This window comes from Alligator mississippiensis, chromosome 1 (assembly GCF_030867095.1).
Source record: "Alligator mississippiensis isolate rAllMis1 chromosome 1, rAllMis1, whole genome shotgun sequence".
Lineage (NCBI taxonomy): Eukaryota > Metazoa > Chordata > Crocodylia > Alligatoridae > Alligator > Alligator mississippiensis.
Genome location: NC_081824.1, coordinates 289,969,049 through 289,990,428, shown reverse-complemented (window position 1 = coordinate 289,990,428; position 21,380 = coordinate 289,969,049). Strand labels below are relative to the sequence as shown.

At 40.9% G+C, this 21,380-nt stretch overlaps 1 protein-coding gene across 1 annotated transcript in view; it reads left to right on the top strand.

The window, feature by feature from the left end:
• The window catches only part of GRIK1 (glutamate ionotropic receptor kainate type subunit 1), a 252,425-nt gene extending 234,259 nt beyond the window's left edge, over window positions 1-18,166 (top strand). Inside the window, exons 15-17 of the mRNA XM_019476375.2 lie at window positions 4,081-4,331; window positions 6,193-6,357; window positions 17,681-18,166. Of these exons, the coding sequence (XP_019331920.1) occupies window positions 4,081-4,331; window positions 6,193-6,342 (401 nt within the window). The 3' untranslated portion in view covers window positions 6,343-6,357; window positions 17,681-18,166. The remainder of the gene's footprint in view (window positions 1-4,080; window positions 4,332-6,192; window positions 6,358-17,680) is intronic.
• Window positions 18,167-21,380: the final 3,214 nt, after the last annotated feature.

Sequence of the window (21,380 nt, the reverse complement as noted above, 5' to 3'; positions counted from 1 at the left end):
ATGAGGGAGTGGTTTTTTGCACATAGATCTCATTCAAAAACAGCCAAACTGCTGCTTTACTGCTGTTTCTTCCTTAGCAATAATCACCAGCTTAGTGCATTCTGAACATTCTAGTGGAACATATGTAGATCTAACAAAAATCTATATGCAAAAAGGCACTTTGGGAGGGATACAGTTGGAGAAAGAAATGCCATTACATGCATCAAGCTAGCAGTAATTCTACTATTACTTCCACTGGTGCTGATGTACTAGCAATCTTAATCCTAGTACGATTACCAGTTATTTCACAGGTAGATAAGCAAGTAGGTGAAGGTATTTAATGACCTCAGAACACGAACGCCATAAATAAAATAAAATACAATCTATTTAAAGGAGGTATTAGTATTGATTTATTTTTACTGTGTTGCAAGAATAGCAGGACTAATCTGATGTTCTATGTACACTTGACAAATTATAAAAGTACACCTATAAATTACCTCCCAAGATCAACTCTGATGCCCCACACAGGCAACACAGACATAATGAAAGGCAGTCAATATGGCAAGCAGAATGTTAGGAATTAAGAAAAGAATTGAAAACAAAAGACAAAATTTCATCATGTCACTATAAATCCATGGTGAGCCCACCATGGACTGTGTGTAGTTCTGGTCCCCCCAACTCCAAAAGACCATAGGGTAAGTTGAAAAGGTAAAAAGCAACAAGCATATTCAGGACATGGAGAGGCTTCCTATGAGGAGAGACTAAATACGCTAGGACTTTCAGTTTAGAGAAAAGAGAACAGAGGGAGGATATGATAGAAGTCTGTAAAATCCTGAAGTATAGAGAAGGTAATTAGGATTCTACTATTGCTCACAAAACCAGAACTAGGGGAAATACAAAGAAATTATTGGGAAACAGGTTTTAAAAAAATGCAATTCTTTTTCACATCATGTAATTAACTTATGGGACCTCACTGCCACAAGATGTTGTAGAGGCAGATAATTTAACCAAGTTCAAAAGAGGATTAGGCAAATTCATGCAGGATTGTGAGTATTAAACATGATAAATAGGACTGCAAATTCCAAATTAGGAGTTTCTAGGCCTATGAATGCTGGAAGCTGTAAGGGAAGAGAGCCTGGGACAGATCTGTCTGGATAGGCCCTGAAAAAATACTCTTTCCCTTAACATTCCCAATCTGTGAGATACAGGATATTAGCTAGATTAAAAGAATTAATGTGCTCACTCCACTGTCCAGGCCAGCCTCGCCCAGCACCTACCTCCTAGCAAGCAAGAAGATGTAATAACTTTGACTATTATAGGGACTGGAATGCCTCCTAAAGATCAGGAAGTTCCAGTGTTTCCCCAAAAGCCAAACTTGCACTGATAACATTACCTGGAAGAAGAGAATACCATTTTTGTTTGTTTGTGTTTCTCATTGCTAATTTTCTCTTTTCTAATTCAATACATATAAACAAGCTATTCCTACAGAAGGCATAGTTTTGTTTCTTTCAATGCAGACTATCCAAAATAATGGCTGACGGCTGGTTACCCAGATGGACTTTGCATAATCTGACACATGTCTCTTGGCATCTGTGGTCACAGCATGTCTGCCTGATGGCAGCAAAATGAGCTCTGAAAAATAGCTAGATTTTGGCACTGCAAATGAGCAATTGGAACGTTTCTTGTGTTGTTTCTCCCTAGACAATCTGCAGGTTAAAAGGCAAAGGAAAGCAAAGAAGGAAATTTGTATTTATGTTACTGTTATTTTTTATACTTTTCTGTAATAACAACGTGAGGCTGATGGTACAGAGAAAATGGAGACACAGGGGCAAACTTTCAGGAGCAGTTAGATTCTAAGGTCCCTGGCAGATGTTATACTTATGACATGATTAACCAGTTAATCACAGCTTAAGTAGTAACCCAGCCACACGTTTATGCAATTAATGGGGTGATAAAACAAGGAATAAACCACAATGTTATTATACAAAACATGCATAATAATTTTATGGCTACTTTCCCATCACACCTTAAACTGAATGTGTGGCCAGGTTGATCAGCTGACTAAGGCTCTCAGTCTCATGGGTGCATTGGAGACCTTGACTCCAGTGAACTTTCAAAGCTGGGAGCCCAGACCGACTGACTAGCTTGCTATTTATCAATCCAGGAGGAGTCTGGAATCATAATCCCCTGCACCAGCAACATGGCTTGATTGGGATTTGATCTGCAATCCCACAGTCATGCCTCCTGCCATGCACGTGTAGCATAGCAGGAGGTACAATTGTTGGGATTGTAGATCAAATCCCACTGAATCTTTAACTGAATGTCAGCCAGGGGCCTAATGTACCAAGAAGCACCTAGTGAGATTTTCAAAAGTACCTAGCTCTTTAAGGCATCTAATTAACTTTGAAATTCTCTTCCATAATCTCTGCTTAAAAAAAAAAGGTAGTCTGTTTTAAATTGTAAATTCAAGACACATTGTGGAACCATTACTTAGAGAAGATGCCTTCTGTGATAAAGCCAGTAGGTACAGTAGTCGATAGCTAGCTCAGTAGCTAGCTACCCAACCAGGGTGCCCAGTGCCCAGGGGTTCTGCAAGATCCTTTTGAGGATGCTGAATATTAGTATTAGCACTGTTAGATATGCAAATGCATACACGAGTCACAAGATAAATCTAGGCATTTCCACAGCATCAAAAACATTTTGACCTGTTATAGTCTTTCTGAGTTCTTTCCATAGTCAAAAATGAGTCCAAGTGAAGAAGTGGTGTTTTTCAAGGCGAGGTTGAGAACCGCTTAGCTGGCTGCATCCAGAAAGACTGGACAAAAGTGGAGTTCTTCCAACCTCTAAATATAATGCTGAAAGTCCAAACATGGTAGGAAGTTAGGGCACATACACCTCTAACTTTTCAAGCCCTTTCTTCCAACTGTCTCCCTGCTGGTATTTTATAATCCCTGCCCTCTGAGGATATTTGTTTGCTGCCAATTAGCCTTGTCCATGGTTGCCAGAAGTTACTCCTGCTGATCTATTAAGACTAATTGCAGGGTTGCTAGCCATATCTCGGAGGGGGGCGGGTAACCCTTTGTTTGCCTGTTTGGTAGGCATTGTGCTGGATTGTCCACCCAGTCAAATTAGCATGTGCTTGGTTATGCACTACCACCAGAGTATCAGTGATGTAGTAAGCAAACCCAAAGAAAAGCTTGAATTAATTTGTTTTTTAAAGCCACAGTTTGGCCACATTTTACAGGATGCAAATTAAATATGAAACTAGTTGCTGCTCTCATAACAACGCAGATGGAGTGAAGTCAATAAAGTATGCACAGGTAAACTGAGGACAAAATTTATTCGACTCACTGTGGTTTTGGTACGATGGAAAAAGCAAGCAGATACTGTGACAAATCAAATGGATTTAAAGTGAGGGGTCTAGGACCATATCTAATGTCAAACTGAGAAACTAAGAAATTACATCGGGAGGAAAAGATAGCTAGCTAGGAACAGAAATTGCATTAAGTCGAGGAAAGTTGTGCCTGTGTTTGTCCCAGAATAGAAATTTCCCAGGATTGGCATGTACATATATCACCTTTCAGTCAGGGTTTAGTGGCTGAATACACTGCTGCTTTTCTACCATTGAATCATTGATGCAATCCTGGGACAACCATTCAGACACTCTTTGTAATGTCTTGGGACTAACTTAGCACTTTTTATCCATGAACCTTCTTTAGAGTTTCTTCTGGGACAACAGACATGGACATCTGAATGATTGCACTTTATCCCAGAATAACATTGTTTCTCTCAGGACAAATACAATGTCTGTTAGGCAGAATCTACCTTTGGCAATTACAAAAATCGTAGTGGATTCCCAAAATGAATAACTAGAGTGGAGAGGAGCCATTTCTTTTTCAGCGACCAGTGCAAATTTCACAAGCTAATGCCATCCCCTTGTTCCAACTTAAAACACCAGTTTTGCTCAGGTTATGATCTAGCTGGGAATCACCCACATCGTTATTAAAACTCACTTGGCTCTCAAATGTCAGCAGTAGATTCCCTCCCTGCACTCTCCTGCAGCAAACACTAAAAGGTCTTGTTCTTGCTCTTGCTCCACAGGGTCTCCTTATAGAGACAAAATTACCATTGCCATTCTCCAGCTACAGGAGGAGGGGAAACTGCACATGATGAAGGAAAAGTGGTGGCGGGGCAATGGCTGCCCTGAGGAGGACAGCAAAGAGGCCAGTGCTCTCGGGGTTGAGAATATTGGGGGCATCTTTATAGTGCTTGCTGCAGGGCTTGTTCTTTCAGTGTTTGTAGCCATTGGAGAATTTATATATAAATCAAGGAAAAACAGCGATATTGAACAGGTGAGTCGTCTGTTTCTAGCTTGTATTTGTTTTAGGGCCAAAGTATTCAAGTATATAGGAGGCTGTATTGTTAAGAGTCTTTGTGTTGGATTCCTGCTCCTGTGTTGTTGAACCCTTGCCATGTTTTCCTGGCACCAAAGACATATAATTTATTAATGAGAAGAGAGAAGTACCTCATTCTCAATCCAATTAGTGCTGTTTAGTATGACTGTGCAGAACCTTCAAGTGCAGTTAATTCCTTGAACAGTTGTTGTTTGATCTTAAGACTTCAAACATAAATTGACTTGGAAGGGAGCAAAACATAAAACCAGAGTTCTCTCTGTGGCCTTAGCATCATCACTTTGAATAACAGCAGCAATTTACTTGTTCTAACTCCACAAATGTAATTCTCTCTCGCAGCGTGAAGCATTCCTTCAGAGCCAGGTATCTGTATGTCCCAGACTGAAGTGCAAATTTTAAAGTGTGGAGCAAAACTAAAGAGTGATAGGAGTCACAGAACAGGATTTAAGGCCAAAGTGATTCCTGGTGTAACACTACTGAAGTGTTAGAAAGACAAAAAGGGAAAGAAATACAATTTGTGGGTATTGTGGCCATTGGGGAAATAAATTGTGCAATTAAAATTGAGTATTGATATCAGATTAATACCACATCAATATATTTGAGACCAAGATAAGACAGCAAAAGTACTAGTAAGTGTATTCATGAACTCCTTTTCAGCTACCTCTGCTTTGTCCCTCTGATCATCATCCCTGGTTCATGTGCTGAAGTCCTGATCTGTGTAGGCAGAGTTCTGGGCCAGCTCAAACCCCCGTTTCCTTCAGTGGCACCTCACACAGCACCAGACTGCAAGACTGGGACCACTGAGAGGGACACCAGTTCTTTGCCTGTACCTTGGAAAGCAGATCAATAGCTAATAATAAAGTCAGTGTTGCTGCATCAGTCTGTCTTTCATGATACAGGCCCAATCTCACTCTGCAGTAGCTTAGGCCTGAATCTTGTAAACTTCATGTCAGCAGACTTCCATGTCTGAGCAAACACCCACTCAATGCAAATGACACCACAGAGACCCAGGATGTTATATATGTAAAGCAATCCACAGGACAGGGTCTTGGTAAGCAAGACGTCCTTGAGAAGCAAAGACCAAAGAGAATCTAAGACAATACATATTGGTAAGATCTTAGCTGGGTTTTATTCACAATTCTCTTGCTAGTCTTTAATTAACTGTATTACCTATATTTTTTTTAATAAAAAGTGCTTAGTGCAATTGCTAATGAGATGACAAAGTGTGGTATTTGTAGAAAAATCACTAAGGGAGATGTGCAGGACAATATATTTCTGACCTCATAATTAAAATAGACAAAAACTTTAGCATCACCAGGTGACTGTTAATTTACTTGGCTATAGTTTGGGTGAATAAGAGTGCATCACTGACAGAAATCTGATGTGATAAAAGTTCAGATGATGTGGAAATCCTACCACTGTATCACAGCAACATGTAATTGCCTACAGATAGTCTCATCATAATGAAAATCTTCAACTGCATTACAGTAAAGTGGCAATATCACTGTAGGAAGTGATTTTGTAAAAAGAATACAGACAGTTTCATTATAACTTCCTATTTTCTACAAGGTTTTTTCTTCTCATAGGGCTCCAAGAAGCTTAGACTGAAGATACTGTATAATGCGCAAAGTTTATTATCATACAGCTAATCTAAAGCGTGCATTGTATATGACTGGTGACTTTTCTGTTTCCATAAGATAATCTTTTTTATTTCAATATAGTTTGTGTTTCATTTCCATGTTCTTTTATTTCGCTTATTTATTTTCTCCTTTATTTTGTCTCCATTTTTCTTGCATGCAAGGCCTTTTGTTTCTTTTATGGACTACAATGTAAGCAAACCCATCCATCCAACTCCACTTCTGGAACCACCTTATCTACGGAGTTAGACTGTGGGAAATTAATCCGAGAGGAGCGAGGCATTCGAACACAGCCCTCCATTCACACTGTATAGTCAGGACAGAAACAGGTGTGTCCTAGAGAAAGCATTCATCTCAAAACAGCACATGTGATAGGCAAGCTTTTGACCTTACATAGATTATAAATGGTTTTGAAGCCCATCTACTATAGTATGAGCTAAGATCCTGGTATGCATCTCCAGGGACCTAAGAATTTGAGCATTTACAACAGGGGTGGGCAATTATTTGGGCTGGAGGGCCACTTGGGGAGTTTTGGTGAGCTGTTGCAGGCCAGGTCAGCACTCCACCCCTGCCACACCAAGTCAGTATAGTCGGACCCCCAGTTACACAGTTTCGAGTTACACTGATTCATGTATACATGCTTTATATAACATGACCAGCTTTCAATTTACGCAATACCCTGCTTCATGTTTACACTGTTTGTGGTAGAGCGGTTGTTAGTTTGGAGTCTGCTTACATAGTGTTAGCATCACTTGTCGTCTCCTCCAAAATTGTCCATCATTTTTGGTTACATTAACCCCTGAATATTTGTAAAAATGGCATCAAAGAAAACCTTTGATGTTGTGCCCAAAAGAGCATGTAAGTCTAGCATGCTGGCCCAGAAAATAGAAATCCTTGATAAATTAAGAGAAGGCAATAGTGCTGCATCGATTGCACACCGATACAGTTTAAGTGAATCGACTGTGCATACCATTAAAAAAAGTGAGCAAAAAGTTAAAGACGGTGTGAAAATGACAACCCCTGTGAGTTCGAGAGTGTCGTTGGTGACTAGAATTCCTCATTTAGATAAGGTTGAGAAACTCCTTAATCTTTGGATCAAAGAAATGACCAATACAAAAGGAGCAGTTGTCAACGACGCAGCAATTAGGGCTAAAGCTTTGGCTCTGTATGAGCATGTAGCTGGGAGTAAAGGTTTAATAAGGCTATTAATTCTATTATTTTGTGTTTAAAATATCCTTTTATTATAAGATAATGTTATCAAATATTGGTCCCAAGTCCCTATCCCCCTGTTTTCCATTGACTTAATGCCTCGAGTTACACGGTTTCAAGTTACACGGTATTTTCAGGAATGTATCCCCAGTGTAACTCAGGGTCCGACTGTACTACTCCACACCCCCCCACACACCCTCGATCCCAGCCCACAACAGGTTACCAAAACTCCCTAAATGGTAGATTACTAGAGTAGTCTGGAACCCCCACACTCAGATGGGGGATGGTATGGGGCCACCAATGAGCAGGGAGCAGAGTCCTGGAGTGGGACAGGCAGGCAGAGCTGAGGCTGGGGCCAGGATTGTGCACCACTGACAGTGCAGGGCCAGGCTGGGGCACAGCTGCAATCTGCTCTCTGCATGATGGATCATGACTGGCCCAACCCAGGAGTGGGGCAGAGCATGCACCCACAAACCAGCCCCCAGTGCCCCCACCCCAGCAGCATAGGCTGGTCTAATTCGGTCACGATCCATCATGTGAGGAGCAAATTGCAGCTCTGCCTAGGCCCTGGCAACCAGTCCATGATCTTGGCCCCAGCCCTACCTGCCCATCTCGCTTCCAGAAGCTGTTTTCCACCTGCCCACAATCCCATCCCATCCCCTGGCTGAGCGCACCCTGCCTATGGGAGTCCTGGGTCAGTCTCCATGGAAACCCTGCCCACCTGCTCCATCCAGCATCCCTGGCAGTGCTAGATGGGCTGGGATGCCTGGGCAGCAGGGCTAGGTCTGGCAGTAGTGGTGACAGTGGCAGCAACAGCCAGAAGGAGCTGCCATTACTGGGGCTGCCTGGAAGCAGAGTCCAGCCACCATGCCATCTCAGCCTCACTGTGCACAAGGCTGAAGTGGGACTGGTTGCATGTGTTACTGCCAAGGCTGCCCACTGGGCATGGCTGAGGGACCTGCTGTGAAACAGATAAAATCCCTTGGCAAGCCAGATCTGGCCTGCAGGCTGTATTTTGCCCACCCCTGATTTAGAAGCACATCAGGGAATAATAAGATACACCCATCTTGAAAAACAAATGCAACATACTGTATTTGATTTTTAAATACCACTTGATATACATGCAGTAACCTTCTTGTCATTCCTTGGGTAGACCAACATTTTCAGGTAAGAAAAAAATATTTACCTTTATTCCTTCTTCAGCTAAAACTGATGAAACCCTTTGCAGTATCATTAGCTGAAACTCTGATTTATAGGACTTTACTGAATGCTTTTGCAGAGACTGAACAGCAAAGTCCAGGTGGTTCTCTAGCAACATTGGAAAGCAAACACCTGCAGGGCTCTATTAACTTTCTGAAGCCCCGCTGCATCAAGCCAGTGAATTTTAGCTGACACATCTTATTCCCAGTGTCAGTATTTAATGAATTTTAATTCCTCCATTTAAAATTCATTAGACAAAGCCTCCAAGTAACTTGCACTATACCACCAAATCATATTTATTAGTTACATGTAAAGCCAGTACTCAACAAAAGCATCAGGAAGGGCACCCTTTTACTATTGTATGCGTACTTTTTTGATGCAACAGACTTCAAGGGAATTACTTTTGATTCACACCTGTATAAAGGAATTTGTACCCACTGTATTTCTAAGACAGGTTTCCTTCATGGTGTAGCTGCCTTTAAAAATCAGGATATCAAATAATACTGATTTATAAAGCTTTTTCAGTTTTTTACATAATAAAAATACAAGTTATTAGGAAGTTGTCTAAGAATTTGTTTTAAATAGCAATGCTGAAAACATTTGTGACCATATATATTATCTATATAAATTTAAAGTTAGAAAAATGTGGTGAACTGTAAAGAACTGCTCAAAACAGCTTTTAGCTAGATCTCATTATATCCCAGCATTTTCACTATTTCATTTCCCAACTTGATCCTAACTCCCAGCGCTGTACATGCCAGTTTGCATCCATTTGTTGGGTACTTATATTGATCCTTGGTGTGTGCTAGGGTATCTGCATTTATTTTTTAATCTGCTGGCATGGTTCCTTTGTACACTGCCATTTACACTTGTGAACCAAGTTAATGAACTTTTTTACTGAGGGACCATGTTTGAGCTTTATTGCAATTACACACTACTTACTGATTGACTTCAAGCTAAATAAAAGAAGTACTCCAGAAGATGCTCTAAGCACCCTAAACACATTCCAACTCAGCCTTGTTCTCTTGATTTTTTTTAGTCTTTAAAACTAAGACAAGAATATACCATTGTCTGTTTCTATTTTGCATTATCAATTGGTCAGCTTTATTTGCAATTAGATGTACTTCCAATAATCTTAGTGGTTTACTCCTATTCCTCTATCAGTTCTTAAAAACCCTGACAGGCTTTTTATGACAAAGAAAGCAGTCTTAAAATTTATGGGTGTTCATACCCCACTTAACACCTTGGAAGAAATTATCTTAGTCATGATTAAATTATTCCTAGTAAACAACTCTTATAGTCAGATTTCTTGAAGAGAGATCTGAGAACTTTGATCTGTAACATGCTGCAAATTTGGGTCTTCTCATCAACACCCAGTGCTTACAAAGGTAGGTCTCTCTGCACACATCTTCTGGCTTTGCTTCAGCAGAATCCTTAATATGCATTACTTCAGATGGAAAATAACTTTAAACCCAATCCCAGTCCTCTAAAGTCTCAAAGGAGAGTAACACTGGCTAGTAGGGCTGTGTGAAATAGCACCGTTCCACTTCGACTTCCGCTTCGATGGAACAATGTTTTGTTTCAAAAGCACTATTCCGTTTCATTTAATCAAAACTGTTTCGATGCTGTTTCAATGTTTTGCCCATAGGCTATTCTGCAGCCAGTGCCAGGAAGATCGGTGCTGCTGCTGGCTCCAGCCAACAGCACCAGCATCCTGTAATCCGGGAGGCAGATAGGGGACCCACTTCCCCGGGAACAGTCTGGCACAGACCCAGCAGTCTTCATGGGGGTGCGGGCAAGCCCCTGATCTACCTGCCAGATGACAGGAGGCTGGTGCTGCTGGCTGGGACTGGTGTGGAACCCAAGTAAGCATGGCTTCGAAACTCGAAATGTTTTGAGTGCCCTTGTTTCGCTTTGAAGCTGTTTCGAAGGCTTTTGTTTCATTTTGATTTCACTGTTTCAAGCTCAAAACCCATTGAAATGGCTTCAAAACGAAATACCAGGAGAAATTTCGCACAGCCCTACTGGCTACTGTGCTTACTATTTAAATCACTGCTATGCCAAAGAACTGTTTGGGGTTTCAGTTTCCTAAATCCTCATGCAAGTTTGCATAGATTTATAGTCTGAATGGTCCTGATGACTTTTTAGATAAGCATCTTCACATCTGCGAGAGAGGCTACAGGGATTTAAAAAAAAAAAGAGTTATATTCTTAGTAATAGGAGTCTTTACTTCTCGCCTGACTGTGCCAAATGGCAGAGTAGATTTCAACTTGCCTCTGGGAACCGTTATAAAGCAATTCTCTTGCTTTTATTCACTTGCTCTTAATGGAATTTCCTATCTAAATATGAAGGTGTGGTAAAAAAAGCTCACGGGCCACTTAAGAATTGTACTAGCAACCGAGGATGTGAAAAGCAGAAGCATGAATTGATCTTCAATAGTAAGTACAAGTACAATGTGAACTTGGACCCTGATTCTGCAAGGGACTGGAGTACCTCAGAGAGAAGCAAGGCACCTACAACTCCTCTTAGTGGAGGTTGAGGCACTTGGTTAGTTTCAGGAGATGCTCAACATCTCAGGAATCTGGCCCATATTATAAAGATAGGCAAGGAGCATTCAAAGACTCTCCACTTAGCAGAACTCTAAGTTTAAAATGCAGCTATATACAGAGTTTCCATATTTATGCTATATCAGATATGTGCAGTTTATTCATCAGAATATTTTGTCTGCATTTTTAGAACTACAAGCCCTGAAAACTGCATCTGAGATCTGACAGTTAAGACAAGTCTGTTCTGGCTTATGTATTATCATTACTAATGCAATCAGTGGGCACATCTATACAAGGCACTTTACTCAAGATTAGAGCAAATTACTACACAGTAAACATTATTGTCTACATGTGCAGACACTTACTGCACAGTAATTTGCTCAAATCATGAGTAAATTTGCTACCTGTAAATACAAGTAGCAAATTTACTCCTGATTACTTACTGCACAGTAATGCATATGTAGACAGCTGACCAGAAGCAAATGTGCTCCCGGTCAGCTGGGCATCAGGGGACAGGAAATTGCTCCCTGTCCCTGGGAGCTGCCTGCTATTGGGGCAGGCTCTGCCACTGGAACCCAGGCAGGGACTATGTCCCCCTGTCCTGGCAGCAGGGAGCCCAGATAGTGACACGTATATACTTGCTCATGAGTTTGATAAGTTATAAGCCAGTCTGCACAGTCAGAGCAAGGGGAGTGTGAATCAGAAAGGTGCACAAAGTACAAAAGTGATTAGTCAAAAGGCTCCACATCTTTGACATCTGATTCTATTCCAGCAAGTGACCACATGAAAATGAGACAGCAAGACGACCCATATTTATTCTCTTTCGGTTATACCCATAGCAAATCTCCAAGAAGGATTTTTCCACAAGCTATCAGATCTGGAAACTCACTGTCTGCTCTGGGAATTAACCTGAGCTTCTTTCTTGTGCACCAGTAGTGGTTTAAATATTACACAGCTCAGATATTACACTCTGTAATGCTTGTGCAACCTCATTAGTCTACAGTTGGTTTGTATGGCTTGTAATCAGATAAATTCACTTTTTTATTAAAAAGGGAATATTGGGTATGTCTACATGAGACATGTTAATGCACATTAGCCTAATTTAATGTGCATTACAGGTACACATCTACATGTGCTCGCTCTTAGTGCGCATTGAAAATGGTGAAGTTAGGCTAATTGCCCCTAAATTTGATACCTGAAAATGCAAGCATCAAATTTAAGTGCAATTAGTTAAAGCGCATTAAGAGGGTGTAGATGCAACCTGGCACTAACTTGAGTGCTGGGTCTGCCCAGCCACTAGGGGCACATGGCAGGGCTTCAGGGCCAAGTGCACTAACTTTAGTGGCAAGTCCCTGCATGCTTAGACACCTGCCAAAAATCACTTAATGTGCATTAAATGTAGTTGTGCTTAAATGCATGTGTAGATGCACCCATTGAGTAACAAATGATGTGAGGTGTCCAGGATAAACACCTCTATTGTAATTTTTTAATGAAGAAGCATGCTTTACAAATTCTGATATTGTTTGTAGTAGCTCACATACTAATCTGTATAATTAGTTCTTAATGGTAGACTACTCAAGTGGACTTCTGATGTACTACAGCAGTTTTATTTTTATCAGGAAAAAATATGTCTAAACATTTTTCTCCAATGTCCTTGGCACAAACAAAAAGCTTTTTCCCCCCACTATTTAGCATGTCTCATTGTTCCATTTATGTGCAGTATTTAAAAAAGCATGGTTACCTAGGTGGTTGCCACATTTCTGCCTTTCTTTCTCAGTGCTGCATTATTATTAGCTGCATCCTGGTCAGATATCCTCCCAGGATAAATTCTTCTTGTTATCGAATGATTTTCCTAATTCTCAGGTATGACAAAGCAACTGTAGACTGAGCTTTCTGCTCAGCTTTAATAAAAAGGCAGTAAAAAGTTTTGTCACCACAGGCAGACTTACTTCGAAGAATAATTTGTGACACATTAAATCAAGAGGCTCAGTTTCAGTATCCTCATGATCTTGTCTCTATTATTATGTATTTGAAAGAAAAAAAATATTCGGTATGACAGAGTCAGGGGCTATTACAGGCTCTATTTAAACAAAAGCATCATTGCAAATCCAGGTTGTCTTTTCAGAGTGCACTTCAGAACGTCTAAGAAAGGGGAGGGAAGATAAGAGAGGCATGACCAAGCCCCAAATATTCTGGCCTTTTCAAATTACTAGTAGAGCCCACCATCTCCTCCCACCTATTGTCCAAGAGGTGATAGGACTTTGTAGACAGAGCAAACTTGTGACCTTGTTGATATCCCATTTGGACTCATTTAAAAGGGTCTGTCCAGGTTCCTAATATTACTACTATACTTACTTCATTATTTTAGGACATTTTTAAACAAAAACAGTGCCCATGGCAGGTGATTTCTTCCAGGACATTAAGTCACTCCAATATTGAAACTGTAACAACTGACATGCTTCCAGTAGGTATAACACTGGAACCAGGAGTTGGACAGGACTTTGGAAGTTATGTGAATTCTGCAGTTTCCACTCTCAAAGTTTTTACCTTCTGTGTAACAGCAGGTTCATAATGGCTAGGCATAGATATTACACATAAACTGGTGTAAGTGATTGGAAACTAGTCTAAGCCTGTAACAGAACAGAAGTTCAGTGCACATAGACTGGTTTATGGCAGAACCCGGTTTAAGATAGACTTGGGTGGATGTAGTATTAGATTTGATCAGTTTAGGTTAGAACGGTTGATTGAACTTCTATTCCAGATCCCTACTGATTCAAGTTAGGTCACAATCCCTCAGCATCCCAGGCACCATTACAGACCCTGCTAACCCCCCCTCTCAGGGCAGTTGGGCTAGCCGTGGCCCAGTCTCGTCTGCTCTGGCTGAGCTGGACTGGCCCTGCCCCCAGGCTGTCACATAGCTGAGGCAGTAAGGCCTCTGGTCCCCAGCCCTGCATCTTGCCCGTGCCTGTCAGCTGGGTGGGGCAGTGGGGTGGAGGTGAGGGGAGGGACCCCCTGACTTGTCCCCCCCAGCTGGGGTCTGCACAGGGGTAGCTGTGCCTACCTACCTGGGCTGGGCAGCCAGGCTAGCTCTACAGCCCCCCACCCCCAGGAGTTGCAGCCTATTAGTGACAGAAAGCCCCCATCCTGCTCCCTGCCCCCCCCCCCCGAAGCTGGTGTCTGCACAACTGGTGGGGAAAGCTGCAGGAGAGATTCTGTGCTGGATCCTCCCCTCCCTCCAGCTGACAGCAGAGAGTTGGGGGCATATGCCCAGCAGCCAATCAGGGATGGCCCCCACTTGGCTAGGCTTGGCTGCCCTTGGCAATGTTCAGCATGCTGAGAGGCATGCAGACACCCCCGCCTTCTGGCCTCAGCCAGTGCAGGCATCTGTCCTACCATCCCACACCGAAGGGCTAACATATGTTCTGTTTGCTCCCGATACAGTCTACAGAGCTTAGAGAAACCCACATAGATTGGATCAATTCTGCCTCAGGCTTTTTGAATGTCTGTACTTAGCCAGTGTGTGCACTGTTTTGCTCTCCTCTTCTGGATCATGGGCTTTCTGTAACCAAATGGAGAAGTGTATAATTCTATCAAGCAGAGAACTTTGAGATTAAGCCAGGGCCATACTATTTCCTTTTTGTAGTTGAATAAATATGTAAACAACCTACAGGTAAAACAATTTACAATCAAGACTGGCAACAAAACTACATATATATATATAAGTTTAGCACTGTTGTCAGGAGTTACTGGCTTGGATGAACAAGCAAGCTGAAATGTATTTCTGTGACACAATCTGGACATCCAAACCATTCCTAATATAACGTGGGTTGTTATTAAGAAGAAGAAAAAAGACCAGCTTATGAATAGAACAGACCAATTGGCCATTTTAGATTTTTTAGGAGCTAGGACAAGTCCACAAAGTTCACTAAATAGGTAGCTAGATGTTTAAGACTTCAAGTATTGACCTATTAAATATGTCCCTGAAATATTTATGTGCAAATACTAGGTGTTCTTTATGACATTAATTTAGTGATACGAAATTATAGATAATGCAATGAGTACAGTGCAATTGGGATAATCTGAATCAGTTTGGACAACTAGTATGTTATTACTGTGCCAGCAAAAAATACTTTTCAAGCTATAGTCTGTATAAACCGACACATAATAAACACATGCAGTAACTATAAATTGGTAACAACTGTTAAATAATATAAAATAAAAACAAAAACCATGATCTTCCACTTGATCCATCCCATGCTTATTCCATAGGATTCTTCGCTTATTCTAAATTCTAGAATTTTAAAATCTACAATTAAAATTAAAACAACAGAGAAGAAGTAGCTAACTGGAGTCACTGGGTTAGTACATTTTTTTTAATCACCTGAGGAAATCAGTGGTGATATTCCCTGAAAACATGACTACTCCCATAATTTAAAAATAACCTCCACATTAGGGAGACACCTTCTTCACTTACTGTTGCCATAGGGCATAGATATCACAGGTTCAACTTGCAAGTTAAATGCTTGAAATTCTAAAAATTCATAATCAACGGCTCTTTTTAAATGATAACACCACCAGAAAAGTCCTATTTTATTACCAAGGGCTGATCTGCTAGGCAAATTTGAACAAGCCAGCATCCTGTTCTTGCCCATGTCTGTTACATTTTAGGTCTACCATAAATTAATTTAGTTTTTACAGATTCTGAAAATGAAGACTCTCAAGCCTCTTTATGGATATTAAAATATGGACATAACGTAGTCTAGGTCTATGTGCAACATTGTATGCAAACAAGATTTTACTAGGTATGCAGAAGGCTATACAACAATTTTACATATGAAAAGTTGGTGTGAGATACATTTATATTCTTCCAAATATACATACATTAAAGAAACATGAATACCAGCTAGAGTCTAGGTAGATCAGTCTGTAGGATCAGACCAATATCCTTTAGAGAAGGAAAAAGGTGCTATACTTAAAGTTAACCAAAAATGGCACCGAAAGTCAGGAAATCCTGCGTTCCTATTATGCTGAAAGGGATGCCCTTTGCAAGGAAAGAAGTGCCTTTCTTTTCTACCCAGGGTGGTATTATGGTGTCTATTTAACATGCCAAGTATTTCTCAGGAACTAGAGCAAGTGAGTAAACCTTGACTTCTTATTCAACCACATACTCATTTCATTTTTAACATAGCTATGAGATACCACCACTGACTCATTAGTGGTCAAGGACTGACTACTGTCAACTTTGAACCAATGTACACTTTAGAGAAAATCCATACTTGGGATAGAGAAAAAATATGTGTGGTTGGTTGTTTTGGTGGGGGGGATTGTTTTTATTAAAGCGGCTGTTTTGTAACTACTGATTTTCGGAATGTCAGACAAAATCCTATTGCAGATGAGTTAGGTGGCAAGTGAGGTGGTCAAACTGCATTTTGTCACACTGCTATTATTATTTGATTTAATATATCAATGCTATATTTATATAACTAGAACTATATATAAAAACTATAAACTGTAGTTATATGTCTACAGATATATAATGGATGAGATATATAGCTGTACATTATAGTTCTTTCCACTTGAAACATGGGGTTATTCAAGGAATAGGTTTTAATGAATTGTTTTGTTTCTCCCAAAGATCTTCACTCCTTTGATGGTCAAATGGAGCTACATTTTCTAAACCATGTACCTTGCAGTTCTCCAACCCTTCCACTCTTATTATTTCCTTTCTTAGACAATATTTTTAAAGCATTTTCTCCATTTCTTTGTAGAAAGAACATTGAGCAACGTATACTGCTTTAGGGATTTATATTATTTTCCTAAGGGAAAAATAATTAAAACAGAACAATTCCCAATCAAGGTTATATTTCTGTACTTTAGCATTCATGTCTTAAGACGTAAGTGAGCATAGTTTTAAAGTGAAAAATTGTGTTTGATATTCCCAAGGAAATTTAGTATCCAAAAAAAGGTGAGTCTCATAAATTGAAGCCACAATAGAAACCACAAATGTGTTTGGGTAGGATTTTCAAAAATGTCAAGGATTGGCTTAACTCTATTCCTACAGAAATTGAAATTAAATTGACTTGAGTGGTAACAGAGATAGACTAAAAAGTGCAGCTTCTAAAAATCCCGTCCGTTATGCATTAGACTCAACTCTGGATGAATTCAGTGGGCCTTGACCATGGCACAGTCACTGCTGTGTAACTGACTTTTACACCTGTGTAAATGAGTAGATAAATGATATAGAACCCCATGCCAGAGAAACGTTAATCCAATGAAAGCATCAGAGGTAAAACTACACTGTCAATACAAAACACTATTATTACAACCACACTGGTGTAACTTATGGGTGTTGTCTACAACTTCCTCAAAGGTAGCTGTTTCCTCAAAACAACAATTACATTATTACTGCCTTTCTTCCACCTAGTGGTGAGCTGCAGAAATAGCATCTTACAGACCCTGGGACAAGCCGCTGGTTTGTCTGCTCCAAATCCTGATACACTTTACATCAGTCTCCAAAACCAATGTAAATTACACAGGTATAAATTTGCCATATGTCCAGACTTCTGAAACGCAGTGGAAGATGAGGTCAGGACCTACAGCCTGATTTATAGAAATCTAAACCTCAAATTGTACAGAATACGGGCTTGATGTTTATTTTTAATAATTATTATTAAAAACCTTTTCCATGTTCCACCAGTGTCTTTCTTTCAATGCTATAATGGAGGAGCTTGGAATTTCACTCAAGAATCAGAAGAAGTTAAAGAAAAGGTCAAGAACTAAGGGGAAATCATCGTTCACAAGTATCCTCACTTGTCATCAGAGGCGGACACTGAGGAAAGAAACTATGGCATGAAAAAGACACCCCCCCCCCCCCCCCCCAGTGAACTATCAGGAATAAAACAAAACAAGGCAAAAAAAAAATCTGCCTACAAGTTGATTAAGTTGATTATGGTGGGATTTCTGAAAATAGACATTTATTGTGTGCTTCAGAAATTGTTTGTTTTTTTTAATCTAGAAAAGGTACAGCAGTTAAATGCTCACATAGACTGATGTACTAATAATTATCTGGAAAATATCTCACCATTTCTTTTGAAATGAATTTGTATGCTCACCTATTTTGCATCTCTTTCTCCTTCCCTATACATTAATGTATGTGATTTCTAAATAAATTTTTTAAAAAGGATACAGAGTCCTTTTTTCCATAATCCATGGGTACTATATGTTTTTTCTTATTGGTATTTTGTCTTAATTATATGGTAGTATTACTTCCCTTGATTTTTAGCATACACTGTGGTATTGCCAACTACAAGTCATAAGTCAGGCCTTAAAAAAAATCATGAGATTAGCTCAAAAATCTTCATTACATGATATAATTAAATGCTGGGTTCAATATATTTCCCTTCCAGTTTTGACACTTTATGGCTAACATTTTGAAGGTTTCCCTTGCAATTGTGAGGAAAAGAAACTTACATTAAAAAAGGAGGTGAGATTCTCATGTAATAACTTTAAGAAGAGATACCAGTGATCACAAAACTCATGATGAAATTTTGAGCACTTGCAACACTGTCATTGTTGCATTGCAATGCTTTTTTCCTCTTGGTACATTACAATAAAGGATTTCCTGATTTATAAAGCTTCTTTATGAAATAACAGCCAAGAATTTTGTAGTATGAATGGGCCACAAAAATGGCAATGATAACCTGAATCTGTTAGGAAATAGACATTCTGATCTCTTGGTTATCGCTACCTGATATATAACTAGCTGTAATTAAGCACAAAGAGTAGGGGACTTTCTATTGTCCCCTACTCAGATATTTCCCCCAGTAGAAATCCTTCTGAGAAAGGCAGCAATACAGACATTCAGAGCACTTGTACACGTGAGGTTTAGTCCTTGGGGTTGCATTCTATGCCCCCTAAACTGAAATGGTGGGTTTTTAATTGAAACTCACCATTTCAATTTAGGTGTTCCATCATTGTTACAGCGAGGGGCCCAATCCTTCCCCTCCTCCCCCTGGGGGAGCCTGTCTGCAGCCAGGGGATGAGCTGCTGGCAGGCCAAGCAGCACCTGAGCTGTGGGGGACTCCGGTTCTTCTCTCCCTGGCAGTAGCTCTCCTCCCTCCCAAGGCCACCTGGGTGGGCTGCTAGCAGGCCAGGTGCTGCCCCAGCTCAGAAGCAGCACCTGGCTGGATCCAACTCTTCCCCAACCCCAAGCTGGGGCAGCACCCAGCCTGGTAGCAGCCTGCCTGAGTGGCCCTGGGGGGGTGCTGCTGCCATGAAGGGAAGGACTGGGGCCCCAGGGAAGGACTGGGGCTGAGTGGCACCCACAGCTCGGGGGCCACTCAGTCCACCAGCAGCTCACCCCCTGGCCATGGGAGAAGTGACCAGGCTCCATCAGAAAAAAAAGGATCGGGCCCCTCACTGCTTTTGACTTCAGCAGGTGCCTGATCATTTTTTTCTGTGTAACCTGCCCGCCTCTCCCATGGCTGAGGGGCAAGCTGACTAATAGCTACAATGCATCATTGCAAATGAAACTACATCAAGATGTAGTTTCATTTGCAACAATGCAAACTCATTTCAACCCCCGCAAACTCCTGCATGTGTACAGTGTGACACCATTAAGCCATACAAAGTGACATTTTCGTTACATGTACCTGGTAATGGTGTGACATGTACAAGTGCCCTCTTTAGTCACCCACTCTTCTCTCCTGCTCTCTGTGCCTTCTGCAGACTGGGATCAGACAACTTTGTCCCAGTTTGGGAAAGGGGAAGGGAGCAGTGTCTGTTCCACTCTTCCCAGTCCCCAGGGGGAGTGGAATAGTGGAGGGAAAGATTCCCCACATCTGCCCCAGACCAGTCTGGGGAACAGGGTGGGGAAGCAGCCTCCTCCACTGGCCTTCCAGTTTCCAAGAAGAGATCAGAGGGAGCACTGGGACAAAGTCCCCAGCCTCTACACCAAGTGGGGCAGTGTCTGGCTTAGGGAAGAGGCAGGAAGCAGCAGCAGCTGTTCCTTTCCTGTCTTCTTCCAGACAAGTCCCAGAGGGGAAAACAGCAGAAAGGCAGAGCGCCTAGCCTCTTCCCCAAGCTGGGCACTTTGTCAGCTTGTAGCAGGGGCTGTGCCTTGCCACTCCCCGCCACCCCCCCCCCCCTTCCCCACACACTTAGGGAGGGGAGAGGACCAGCAAGGTAAAGCCTTTTTGCCCACAGGAGATGTTCAGGTGTAAGAAGCAGGCAGGGAGTTCACAATGCTGCTCCCTCTTGGCCTTGTGCAGAGGGGACAATAGGAAGGAAGTAGAGCGGCCTTATACTTGAAAGGAACGGATATTATTTATTGTAGCTCAGATTCAAGAGTGATGTGATTTTAGATGCTGAACTTGAGATACCTCAAAGTGGCCTGCTCTGTAGAAACTTCTGAGAAGCCATCATCTGGAAGTATCAGGCCTCACTGTACCCTTTTGAGAATCACGGTCAGTAGATACTGCAGTAAACATGAAGGGTTCCAATCGGAGTTTTAAAAAAAGCAAATCTTATCTCAAAGAACTCATAGAGCACATGATAAGAAGGCACACTGATTCTTTTAAACGTGTTTTATTTATTTCAACAAGGTTAAAAACAGATTGTTCGGAATATAATTAGCATTCTGAGATCACGACCTAACAGCCACTTATTATTCTGCAGTTTGGGTGACCTTATTACACCAACAACCACAAGCTTCAGCTGTTTTATTTTTAAATGAATAGGTTAAAAAAAAGGTGGAAGTTTTATCACAATGTTCCATTTTCTTTAAAAGGGACAAGACTGGGCAGCATAGACTATAAGCACTATACTTTTTCTTTAAAAAAAAAAAAAGTGGTAAAGCCTTTCTTTTCATGTTTTCATGAAATAAAAAACCCAAGACCTGAATAAGAATGTGTTATATTAGAAGGCTTCAAAGTCTATCCCAACCATACCATTGGCTTAATGAAAGATACTACCTACAACAATTTTTGCCTCGAACAAAAAACCCAGATAAGTTTTTGTGCTTAAAAAAAAAGAAAAGCAAGTAATCCTTTGTGCATTTCTGGCAAATATCTAGCAACAAGGCACTGCTATCTGGGAACTGGAAGACAAAACTGTCACAACTGTTCAGAAACTGCAGACTTGGTAAAGTGCAGGTTAGGGGTTTTTCAGTTTTAATAATCTGAAGAAGTGAGAACATGCCAGGAAGTTTGAGACAGTTCTGATGGCTGCTTGATGTGCTATGCTGACTATAGAGTAAGTAACCTATCAATATGATTCATTCAGCAACAGGCCATTCTGGTTTCCTTTGAAGTCCCTGGAAGGAATGTGTATATTATAGCACTATAACAAAGTGAGACTTCACTACCTGAGAATTTAAAGAGGCTTTATAGCTTTTGCTC